General features: G+C 43.7%; 1 protein-coding gene across 1 annotated transcript in view; it reads left to right on the forward strand.

Moving 5' to 3' along the window:
- The first annotated feature begins 302 nt into the window (after positions 1 to 302).
- The window catches only part of LOC146868725 (protein CutA homolog), a 250648-nt gene continuing 238568 nt past the window's right edge, over positions 303 to 12382 (forward strand). Inside the window, exon 1 of the mRNA XM_085613545.1 lies at positions 303 to 536. Coding sequence (XP_085469671.1) covers positions 462 to 536 — 75 coding nt within the window. The 5' untranslated portion in view covers positions 303 to 461. The remainder of the gene's footprint in view (positions 537 to 12382) is intronic.

Consider the following 12382-nt stretch of genomic DNA (forward strand, 5'->3'; position numbering starts at 1 on the left):
TATGACGTCATGGAACGTGCTTCCGTCAGGTAGAATGTTGGCGAGGCTCTAGCCTGATAAATATGCCGATTTCTTATTCCGTTTGGATCCGTTGCTTTCACACGTTATATATTATAATTAACGGGTATAAATATATACTGGGTTGAGGTGGAAAAAGTGAAGTCGCACACTCTCTCCAGGAGAGGCAGAACTTCAGCTTGGAAAGTGTGCCCGCCGCGGTGCCCTTGGGACTGCCACCCTGCCACTAGCTGCCGTCCGTCGCCCGAGGCACCGCCCACACCTCTCCCCGCCTCCCTCCCACCTGGCGTCGGGTGGGGCGCTAGGCGAGTCCGAGGCCTCGTCCGTGCAGAGGAGGGGTCCGGCGCCTGGTTCGCGCCCTCTGCCTGGCCGGGGCGGGGCAGACCGGACTGTGCTGGCGCAGCAGAGGATGTGTGCAGTGCCCCCGGGCACGGAGAGCAGCCATGGACTGGCTGCCCCAGCGCCTCCAGCTGGCAGCCCCCGGCCTCTCGCGCCACTGGACCCTGGCAGTGCTGCTGGTAAGCGCGGGGTAACTCACCCTGTTTATTATGCGCGACTCTTCACAGGCTGGGGTTAAAAAGCGGCCACCTCTGCTATATTTATTTAGACATCGCTTTCACACCTGCCCTTTAAAGAGTGCCATGTGTTTGCAAAGCCTAAATATATTTTTATGTTATTAATATCCAACCTGCTCTTACTTCTCAGCAAAGTGTCAACTTCCCCTCCGTTATCAGGCTGGCATTGAGAGGGTGAGTGGGGTAAGAGGGCTGTTTCTGGACAGAGTAGGAGAAATCTACAGGATTGGCAACCGAAGTGTTACATAGTGCTAAAAAAATATTATTTAGAAACTAACAATACGACTTAGGCTATGCAAATTGCTAGTATCATCACCTTTAAATGCTTTATAAAAAGAACCAAGTGCATCTGTCCTTCTTAGCCAGAACTTAAAGTGCCTAGCTTAGCAGGTTAATAACCGTCTGCTGCAGGGATCTGTGTGCAATTGTGTAGGTCACAGGCAGCGAAAGTACCAACAGAGCCGACTTAGCATTTTATACTTATCAAGTCGATAAAGCGAAGAGCACTGAGTGGAACGATGTTAACCCCTACTATCTGCATTTTGTGAAGAGTTGATGTTGTAGAATACGGTCCGCGTGCACATTCTTTCTACCGCCACCGTAATCATCCAGTGCTGTGTTCTAAAGGGGCATGGTTGCTAAATGGGGTCTGAAGGCCTACAATACATATTTTCGCGGCTTATATTTTGCTTGAATTGGTGCCATCCCGGGTCAACCTCTCCCTAAGAGCAGAGTTGTCACTTTCAAAGAGATATTTTCAAAGTCGTTGTAGGAAACAGGGAACTGCAGAAAGTTGGCCGCGTCTAAGTCTAAGGCACTGATTACAAAGGGGCCGAGGAAAGGTGCGGCGTTTACAGCACACGGTAAACTAAAATTAAAATATAGCAAGCTTTGGAAAGTGGCTTCAGATTGATTAGGAGTTTGCATTATATGTGTTTAACTAGGTGGACAATACTAGCGGAATTGTAACAAGTGTACCCGCTGTAACAATCATAAAGTGAACACTTGACGGGTTTCAGAGCATTGGCAGTGTGCCAAGCTGCGGAATCTTTTGTGAACTTTGCGAAAGTGTAGGGAAGACCTTGAAACTTCACTTCGTTTGTATTGTTTTTCACTTTGTGACATCCAAGTGGAAAATGTGACTTCTACACCAATCTATGTATCATTTACTTAAGTTTAAACTAAAAAACGAGGGAAACGTACTTTGTTAAAAAACGATGCTGTACTATGCTGTGCCATCTGGCACAGGAAAGCTCTGCAACATATAAATTTGTAGGGAATAAAATCTGTATGGATTTTCCAGCGTGGAATTATGAAGCACACTTACAATTAGCATGAAACACTGTGGGGTGTGTTTGGCTGGATTAGGGTCCATTTGCATAGAGTTATCACACTAGGATGAGAAAAAAGGCAAAGGAAACTGGATACCTATGCATCCTTTTTGAAGAGCAAAAATGGTGAACTTTAAACACTTTTCATGTGAAAACATCTTGCACCCCTAGTCACAAAAATGTCACATTTATGTACTTCTTTATTATTAGATTGATTTTATGATTTCAGAGTTTTGTACAGCCGGGAATGCAGCCTTGTGTATAGATATGTGCACCCATGTTATCCTGGTCGTATTATTTGGTGAAGGTGCTACCATTGCATGCCAGGGTTGTGATCCTGACCCTGTTACGTGGTGGAAGGTACCTCCATTGCATGCCAGGGTTGTGATCCTGGCCGTGTTACTTGATGGAAAGTACTACCATTGCGTGCACAGGTTGTGATCATGGGCGTGTTACTTGGTGAAAGATACTTCCATTGCTTGCCAAGGTTGTGATACAGGCCGTGTTACTTGATGGAAGCTACTACCAGTACGTTCCATGGCTGTAATCTTGGCTATGCTACTTGGTGGAAGGTACTGCCTACTATTGCATTCAGAGATTATGATCCTGGCCGTGTTACTTGATGGAAAGTTCTACCAATGCATGCCAAGGTTGCGATCCTGGCCCTGTTACTTGATAGAAGATACTACCATTGTGTGCCAAGGTTGTGGTCCTGGCTGTGTCACTTGATGGAAGGTACTAACAATGTGTGCCAAGGTTGTTATTCAGGCCATATTACTTAGTGAAGGCGCTACCATTGCGTGCCAAGGTTGCGATACTAGCCGTGTTACTTGGTGAAGTTACAACCATGGTGTGCCAAGGTTGTGATCCTGGCTGTGTTAATTGATGGAAGGTACTCCCATTGCGTGCCAAGGTTGTGATCCTAACTAAGTTACTTGGTTGAAGGTACTACCATTGCGTGCAAAGGTTGCAATTCTTGCCGTCTTACTTGATGGAAGGTACTACCATTGCATGCCACGGTTACGATGCTGGCCATGTTACTTGGTGGAAAGTACTACCAGTACCTGCCACGGTTGTGATCTTGGCTATGTTACTTGGTGGAAGGTACTGCCTACTATTGCCTTCCGAGGTTGTGATCCTGGCCGTGTTACTTGATGGAAAGTTCTACCAATCTGTGCCAAGGTTGCAATCCTGGCCCTGTTACTGATGGAAGGTACTACCATTGTGTGCCAAGGTTGTGATCCTGGCTGTGTCACTTGATGGAAGGTACTAACAATGCGTGCCAAGGTTGTTATTCTGGCCATATTACTTGGTGAAGGTGCTACCATTGTGTGCCAAGGTTGTAATCCTGCCCATGTTACTTGATGGTATGTACTACCATTATGTGCCAAGGCCGTGATCCTGTCGATGTTACTCGAGGGAAGGTACAAACATTGCGTGCTAAGGTTGCGATACTAGCCGTGTTACTTGGTGAAATTACAACCATGGTGTGCCAAGGTTGTGATCCTGGCTGTGGTAATTGGTGGAAGGTACTCCCATTGCTTGCCAATGTTGTGATCCTAACTCTGTTACTTGGTTGAAGGTACTACCATTGCGTGCAAAGTTTTCAATCCTTGCCATCTTACTTGAAGGAAGGTACTACCATTGCGTGCCACGGTTGCGATGCTGGCTGTGTTACTTGGTGAAGTTACAACCATGGTGTGCCAAGGTTGTGATCCTGGCTGTGTTAATTGGTGGAAGGTACTCCCATTGCGTGCCAATGTTGTGATCCTAACTCTGTTACTTGGTTGAAGGTACTACCATTGCGTGCCAGAGTTGTGATCCTGCCCGTGTTATTTGATGGAAAGTACTACCATAGTATTCACAGGTTGCGATCATGACTCTCCTCTATGCTACAAACTTATAGCCATGCTGAACAGCATCCAGTCTGGTGTATAACATGGCTAAAACACATTGGCAAAGACAGCTGATATTGCATAGGCAAGGCCTATTGGCTTTGCCATTGCTTGTTCCCTATGTGACTGTTTTCATATATTTCTTTTCCTCCTCTTTTCTCCCCTTGTCTGACTTTCTCTCTTCCATGTCCTTGGTCAATAATCATGTTTAAAGCTTTTTACCTTTGTGTTGGTGCACTATTTTATTTTTGTGTGGGCTGTACCATTTTTTACAGAATGTTCCTTTTTGGTCTCTTAGCATCAAGACTGGTGAATGTGAACTTTAGAAATGGACAGTAACATAACATAACATTGCATCATAAACCTCTGCATGATGTGTGAGATGTATTGTACGCCAATGCCACTGTTTTGACTAATTGTATAGTATGAGCTTTTTGTAGATAAAATCTTTTTTCCCCCATTTTATTTAAAACAGCTTTCACCAGCTAATTTAAAGCCTATTAGCCAATTACAAATATTATTTGTTAACGTGCGCTTTTTGTAGATAAAATCATTTTTTCCATTTTATTTAAAACAACTTTCATGTGCCAATTCCAAGCTCAGTAGCCAATGACAAACACTATTTGTTCACTCTTCACATTTTGTAAACGTGGCCACTGTTTGCATTATGTTTATTTCCGTTGCAGGCCCCATTCCAGACGCAAGATTTTACGAAGTTTAATTAAAAGCGAATTCATTTATATTTTTTGCTTTCTGTTCGTGCACCCTTATTTATGTGCAGGCTTGACGAATTTTGCCCAGGACTCAGAATGAGCTCTTGTGCCTATTGGGGTAGCTAATGGTCCCCTACATGGATCGGGACATTCTAAATCCTCCAGACAGTGCTGTTAGCTGTTTCTCTGGTCCCGTTGGTAATTCTTCATTCTAAGTCCTCTAGTTAGTGCTGCTAGCTGCTTCTATGGTCCCAATGATAATTCCTCATTCGTAGTCCTCTAAACAGTCGGCTAGCTGCTACTCTGGTCCCCCTGGTAATTCCTCATACTAAGTCCTCTTGGCAGTGTTGCAGCCGCATCGCTGTACCCAGTTCTAATTTTCCATTTATAATCCTCTAGATAGTGCTGATAGCTGGTTTTCTGGCCCCAGTGGTAATTCCTCATTCGTAGTCCTCTAGACAGTTCTGCAGCTGCTTCTCTGATCCCAGTGGTAATTTCTCATTCTAAGTCGTCTAGTCCGTGCTTCTAGCTGCTTCTCTGGTCTCAGTGGTAATTCCTCATTCTTAGTCCTCTAGGCAATGCTTCTAGCTGCTTCTCTGATCCCAATGGTAATTCCTTATACTAAGTCCTCTAGACAGTGCTGCTAGCTGCTTCTCTATTCCCTTCGGTGATTCCTCATTTTAAGTTATCTAGGTGATGCTGCAGCTGTGTGTCTATTCGCAGTGGTAATTCCTCATTCTCAGTCCTCTAGGCAGTGCTGCAAGCTGCTTCTCTGGTCCCAGTGGTAATTCCTAATTCTTATTCCTCTGGGCAGTGCCACAGGTGTTTCTCTGTTCCCAGTTGTAACTCCTCATTCATAGTACTCTAGACAGTGCTGCTAGCTGGTTTTGTGGTCCCAGTGGTATTCCTCATTCTTAGTCCTCTAGACAGTACTGAAGCTGCTTCTCTGGTGCCAGGGCTAATTCTTCATTCTTAGTCCTCTAGACAGTGCTGCAGCTGTGTCTTTGATCACAGTGGTAATTCCTCATTCTTATTCCTCTAGGCCAGAGGTCTTCAAACTTTTGTAGGTTGAGCCCCCCCAGCTGAATTGTTTTAGATGTTGCCCACCCCTCCCCCCCCCCCCCCCCCCCCCACCACCTGACAGAAATTTCTGGAATCGACTGCCACACACATATTCCGGGCATAGCCAGCAAATAATGTTCAATACAATAAGAGTGTTTAGTAAATGGCAGGTCTGTCAGTGGGTGTAGTGAAATGACAGAGGCTTATTGCACATCTCAAAACACCACTTTCCAAGATAAAATGTGCGCAAATTGTTTTTACTAGGATGCTTTGTTTTACACATGACATAGATTGATAATAACACCACCAATATAAATGTGAGAGGTGTGCCTGTTTTTCAGAGACGGTCAATCTGTGGATGGATTTTTGCTACTGCCATCCTCATGTTGTGCTCCACGTCCAGTCTTGAACGGTACTTAGTCTTTAATACCGCAAGTGCTGAGAACCCAATCTCACATAAATAGGACGAGCTGAAAGGCAAGAGAGTTTTGATAGCAGTTTCTCTCAAAGCTGAATATTCTGCAGAAATTTTCAGCCAAGACAGGGACTGTAAGGGAGACAGTGTTGTCAGATTCTTCAAGCACTCCCTAGTTCAGAGCTGGTACACGAGAAACAAATCTTCTCTAGAAATCATTAACAAACGTTTTAGGCAGCATTATAATGGGATAATTGCCCACCAACCAGTTATGGGTCCGAAGACAGTTGAAAGTCCACAGAGAGGGCGCTGAACGAACACCTAATTGAGAATTCCTTAGTGGTACGATAAGTTGCTTGCCTGAAGCAGTGGGGGTTTAGGACAAGTCGGGCTTATGTTTAAAAAAAATAGAACTAATAATAAATTAATGATGTTGTCTATTTTACTTCAGAGTAATGTTGTCTGACAAACTTTGTGATGGCATGGACATGTTAGGGATTTTTGGTGCCCTGGTCCAAAACTAATTTGGGGGCCCCTGTTCAGTACAGCTTTGAGTTTAAATGATTTACTTTCAGCTCTGCCATACCCTATTTAGCCAGGCTTCTAACGGTGCACAGGCACTGTAGTCGAAATTTTAAAAGCGTTTACATCTAATATTCAGAGATAGTGATGTGTTTTCACTGTTGTAACAAAGCAGCAGCCCACTAATTTTACAGTGAATAATATCTGTGATATCCTCCAATTTCTCATATGTGAGGACCCGCTTGGATCTAACTTTGTTTTGGTAAAAATTTTTATGGTTGTTGCATGAAATAAACACATTTCTCTGCAAATAGTAATAGACTCCCTCACATCAATCACATTAAACAGAAATTAAACAAAACGGTATTTGCAAGAATCTGTTAGGAATTATTCCAGGCCATCAGGGCAAAAACAGAACTGTCTCTATCAAGGGGCCCCTGGAAGGCTGGATTGCAGTGCATTTAGATGTCTCCTTTTCTAATTTAGGATGAAAACCTTGATGGGGCACGACATGCCCATACTTGCATACAGAGGTGAGTGAGGTGACCATATGAATTTGAGGGTGGGCATTTTAGTGCAGAATGGGATGAATGAATGTATGGTTAGGGGTGGGCTTATTTGAGTGAGATTGCAGATTGAGCAGTGAGGGGGACAGGTGTGTGAAGTATCACATGAGTGCAGGTTGAGTAGTGTGCTTGTGTGACTGCAGGGGGAGGTACAGGGTGAACAGCACAAGTGCATTGTGAGTGCAGAGTGATCACTGAGTGGAGGGTAAGTGGGTGAATGGTGTGAGTGTATCGGATCAGTGTGAGTGCAGGGTGAGGGTGAAAGTGAAGGGCGAGAATGAGGAGCGAGTTGTCTGAATGCAAGGGGCAATCCCAGACACTTGAAGTAACTCAGCATGTTATTGACGGCAGCGTAGGGTTTCAAATGTGTTAAACTATTGCTATTATGGCAGTAACCAGGGATCAGGGTGGAGGAAATAAATAATGTGCTGACCCCTCAACAAACTTCTAGTCTTATGATTAGGGTTGCCAGCTCATTATTTTGATGTCACAGACGGTATAAAAATAAGCAGTCACCTAAAGCTGTATTTTCAGCACTTGTCTGTGCATACTTTGAACAGCAAATATAAATAGAAAGAACTTTTAATTGTTTTCTAGAGCTGCTTGAATGATCCATGACTGATAATAAAAGGGAACAAAGACAGAAAAGTCACATTACAAATAAATACATACTTCTTTATTTATAACCATATTTAGTGTCAAGACAAGCAATTTGCAGGCTGTTTAAACACATGGCAGGCTGGCATTTTGCGCGCCTGCCTGTGTAATTTTAAAAAAAACTATCAGGGACGTTTTAAGGATTTTGGAGGCCCTGGGCTAAATGTATTTTGGGGTCCCCTGTTCGGACCAGCTTTGATTTTATGATCCAGTCTCACCTCTTTCATGCCTTCTTTGGTCAAATACTAAATGTGTGTACATATGATATTCAGGGATAGTGATGTGTGTTTTCAGTATGTAACACAACAGCAGTTCACTAATATTACTGCAAATAATCTCTGTCACACCCTCTCATTTCTCATATGCGAGGTCCTGTATTGATCTAAAATAAACTTTTTATATGGATGTTGCATGACGCATACACACATTTTGACTGCAAAATGTCTATAATAGACTCTTACACATTAAAAATGAATGATAGAAAAACGCTATTTACAACATTGTGTTAAAAAAAAGTTCAAGGTCATGAGGGCAAGACTTTAGAACAGAGCTGGCTCTTACAGCCCCCCACCCCCAACCCCTTTGAATGGCTGGGGCCCTGGGTCAGAGCCCACTTTGCCCATGCCTTAAAACATCCCTGGAAACTTTGTCTCCTTTTTTGGAAGAGCTAACTCTCCCAAGAGGGGGTTAATTCATAGAGGTGAAATGCTTCAGCTGCAAAGGAAGGCAAGGGGTCTCCTCTGCTATGATATGGAAGGCAAGGAACAGGACTGTCTGTTCCTTTGCTTTTGGTTTTAGCAGAGGAGGCATCCTATGAATTAACCCCCTCTTGGAAGAGTTAGCAAGACAAAAGCATGGGCACGTAGTGCCCCAAAGATTTCCCCTCCCTCCCCTCCAACCATACCGGAGTTCTTAGAGTGGAGTGCGCGCCCCCCCTGAGATGGTGTCGCGCCCCCCCAGTGGAGCACGCCACACAGATTGAAGAACTCTGCTCTAGGCAGTACTGCTAGCTGCCTCTCTGGTCCCATCGGTAATTCCTCATTCTAAGTCCTTTAGACAACGCTGCTAGCTACTTCTCTGGTATCATCAGTAATTCCTCATTCTAAGTCCTCTAGACAGTGCTTTATGTGCTTCTCTGATCCTGTCGGTAATTCCCACATTTTAAGACCTATAGGCAGTCCTGCAGCAGCTCCTTTGATCCTGTCAGTAATTCCTCGTTCTAAGTCCTTTAGACAGTGCTGCTAGCTGCTTATCTAGTCCAATCAGTAATTCCTAATTCTAAGTCCTATAGACAGTGCTGCTACCTGCTTCTCTGGTCTCATCAGTAATTCCTCATTCTAAGACTTTAGACAATGCTGCAGCTGCATCACTCTTCCCAGTACTTCTTCCTCATTCTTAGTCCTCTAGACTCCTTTAGCAAAACATATAATTATTTACACTGCCAATAGCTCTAACCTTCACAAATGCAAGACCGATTGCATTGCAAATGCTTGTTTCAAATGAGAGAGTGTGTGCATAACAGGTAAGCAGTTTCCCCGAATGTGAATGTGATAGCATGTGTGCGTGAGCTAGTAGTAAATGCTGTTTGGGTAGGAAAGCACAGCAAAAGCGTGTGCTTTAAGCTTTTTTTGGTACAGTAAAGTTGAAAATATAACTTAGGTTGGGGGTGAGGTGAAGTCACGTCAACTCTAATGTTATCATTTGGCACAGTAAAGACACTTTGGGAGTAGCACTTGCTGCACAAGGGAATCCATGAAGGAAGGCGTAATTTACGCCGCGTAAATACTCCTTTATGGAAAACATCCAAAGCATTTTACTGAGACAAGTATTTACAAGGAATGTTGTTTGAAAACAATCGTTTTGTCTATGAAAAGAATCCAAAAGAGCACATAGAAGAACAGAAAAGAATGTGTTAGAAGAAGCACTTGGAGCACTTTTAATGATAGCTTTTAACGATGACTGTAACATTTGCCCCAGTGGTCCATTTTTGGACACCCATAAGCTAAAGTAAGTGGAAAGTTAATATTTTCCCATGTACCCTTTTTAATATACTTTAAAAGTGAAGGAACGGGTCATAGGAATGTAATTAATAAAGGGTAGTAAAGAATATAAGCACTCTAGAAAGTGTGACGTTGAAGAAAACTGTGAAAGCAGCATCTTTAATATTGGAGTGCGCAGGACGTGAGCGAGTCCATACATATGCAACATGAAATGTATGCACATGAAATCAATCTTATCTAAAAAGAAGAATTAGCTAAATGACCCATAAACGGCGTGAACATAAACAGTCTTTAATTGTCATTTGAAATCTTTTGCTAAAAAAAATGAAATTGTTTTTAAATTGTAGTTTAAAATAGGTGTGTGTTGTCGAAGGGACGCATGCGCTTGCAATCACTGTAGGAAGCTACCACATATGTATGTATTTTCTTGGAACCTTTAAGGTTGCAGTTTTCAATTAAATGTTTTTTGTAAGAAAAGGCAACATTCTTGTTTTACAGTTCTTTATTTGGAAATGAGTAACCAGTGTTTATCCTTGTTATTGCTGATCTTAAATTCCTTGTAAGCAGCACTGTTTGTAACCCTGTAATGTCACCACTTGACTGCAATAAATTACAATAAATTTCACTTCATTCAGTTTACTAGTATCTGTAGCTTCAAAGAGAGTTGAAGCACATATGTTTGTAGCTGCAAAACTGTGTCAAGGGCTTTGACACAGAGAAAGAAGGAGGGAGCTATGGTGTTACAGTCAAACGTCTAGAGTCTGTAAGTATAGCATTAGCAATGAGTTTCAGTGTCGGCTAAACACCCTGGTATTAGGGGTGGGCAAAACGCGGATATCCGCACATCGTGCTCCTCGCGCTGATTTTTAACGCTGGTAGCTTGCTCCGCGCTGAAAAATCAGTGCAAAGGCTCCACGTGGCGTGCCAGAGGGCGCTGCACTTTAAATTGTTTTTGCTGCCACTCGAGTAGATTTTCTACTCAAATAGCAGCTTTCTCGCCGTGAACTGTTGCGACTGCCCACATTGGGAAAATCTCGCTGGGTGCCCTCCTAGTGCCTGAAAACCGCCGCTCTAGGGGACGGAAATTCTCACTAGCGCTTGCCAGCAAGAAAAAACTCTGCCACTTGTCAACCTGTTATCTAGTACAAAACAGTGCGCCCATAAGAAATGTGGAATTGAAAATATAAGAGGGACAGTGAAGTAGACCAGTGATAAGCAATGGAAGGGCTGAAAGACCACTGATAGAAAACAAGCATTGGCATAGCCAGTAGGTCTCGCCTTTGGAACCTTATAAGTGTTTAGCCATGCAACAGTTAATGTTGTTGCAGTAAGGATATTGTGCTGCATAACTAAATACTTATAAGGTCCCAAAGGCGAGACCTTTTGGCTATGCCAATGCTTGTTTTTATTAATGTCGATAATATTTCACCATAGGAGCAGGCTGGCAACCGCACCCTGTCCTTACAAGAGAAAATAAACGAAAGTGAATACAGGCATGTGGGCGCACTGGATGTTTATAAATCAACACTGCGAGCACTGCGCACACACAGCACCTTGTACACCTGGCGGTTGGCGCCAGTGCACACTGAGGTGCAACTTGTGACCAGAAGGGACACGACCAGGGCTGGCAACGGCTCGCGCACTAGCAGCCGCTCTAGTTCTCTGCTTTATTTGTGCCCCGGAGGTGGCGGGCACGACTTCCGTGTGTGCGTGTGCGGCTGAGCCGCCGCGCACCCCTGCCTCTCTACCTCACCGCATGTGGTAAGTGTGAGTGTTCAGAAAATGCAGCATTTTGAGGAAGTGTGCGGTGCACGCCGAAGAGTGGGGTTACAACAACGGACAGCCCGCCCCTTCAGTGGGAGGAGGAGGGAGAGGCGGCAGTGTGTAGTTTCTTCACCTGCCAGTGCTCCAGCGGGAGTGCAAAACCCCTCCCTACTGCCACGGACCAAATGATCTCACACACGCACACTATCCATACATCCGCTGGTGGGGCCCATAACACCAACACACACTTACCATTAGTCCATGCAAGAGGCGATTATCCTTCGAAGCGCTGGATAATGAGGGAGGAATATATCACTTTACCCTAATGAGCAACAAACCTGCAAACCCTTCTTATACTCACTAGGCCCTGGATTCCATATTTGGTATTTCCCTCTTGACTGGGATGGATCTGTTAGTTGCGGTTTTAAGTGAAATCCTAATACTCTAATTAACCTTTTCATTAACACATTTCAATGAATAAACAACCAAACTCATTTCTGTAGATGTTCAAATTCATATTTATATTAATATTGCAGATTAAATCATTCATTTGATCAAGTTGGCATTCATATTTACCTATTCTGGCTAAAGTCGTCCTCTATGTCAAATCTGGCAGTCTCGCAAATCTATGCCCATCAATTTAGCAGGTTAAGTTCATCAGGATTTTGGGCATTAATTCAGTCCGTCAAAGATTCAGGCTAACAGCTGTCCTGCAGTGTCACCGTCCTCTCCGTCAGCATATCATCAGGAAATCGAAGGATCAACGTAATTACCTCTCTATTCTACCATAATTTATAGTAAAATTGATGATAACAAGTAACAAATTTTGGGCATCCGAGTTCGCTGATTGGACAATCAGGGATC

The sequence above is a fragment of the Triturus cristatus genome, chromosome 1_2 (assembly GCF_964204655.1).
Source record: "Triturus cristatus chromosome 1_2, aTriCri1.1, whole genome shotgun sequence".
Classification (NCBI taxonomy): domain Eukaryota; kingdom Metazoa; phylum Chordata; class Amphibia; order Caudata; family Salamandridae; genus Triturus; species Triturus cristatus.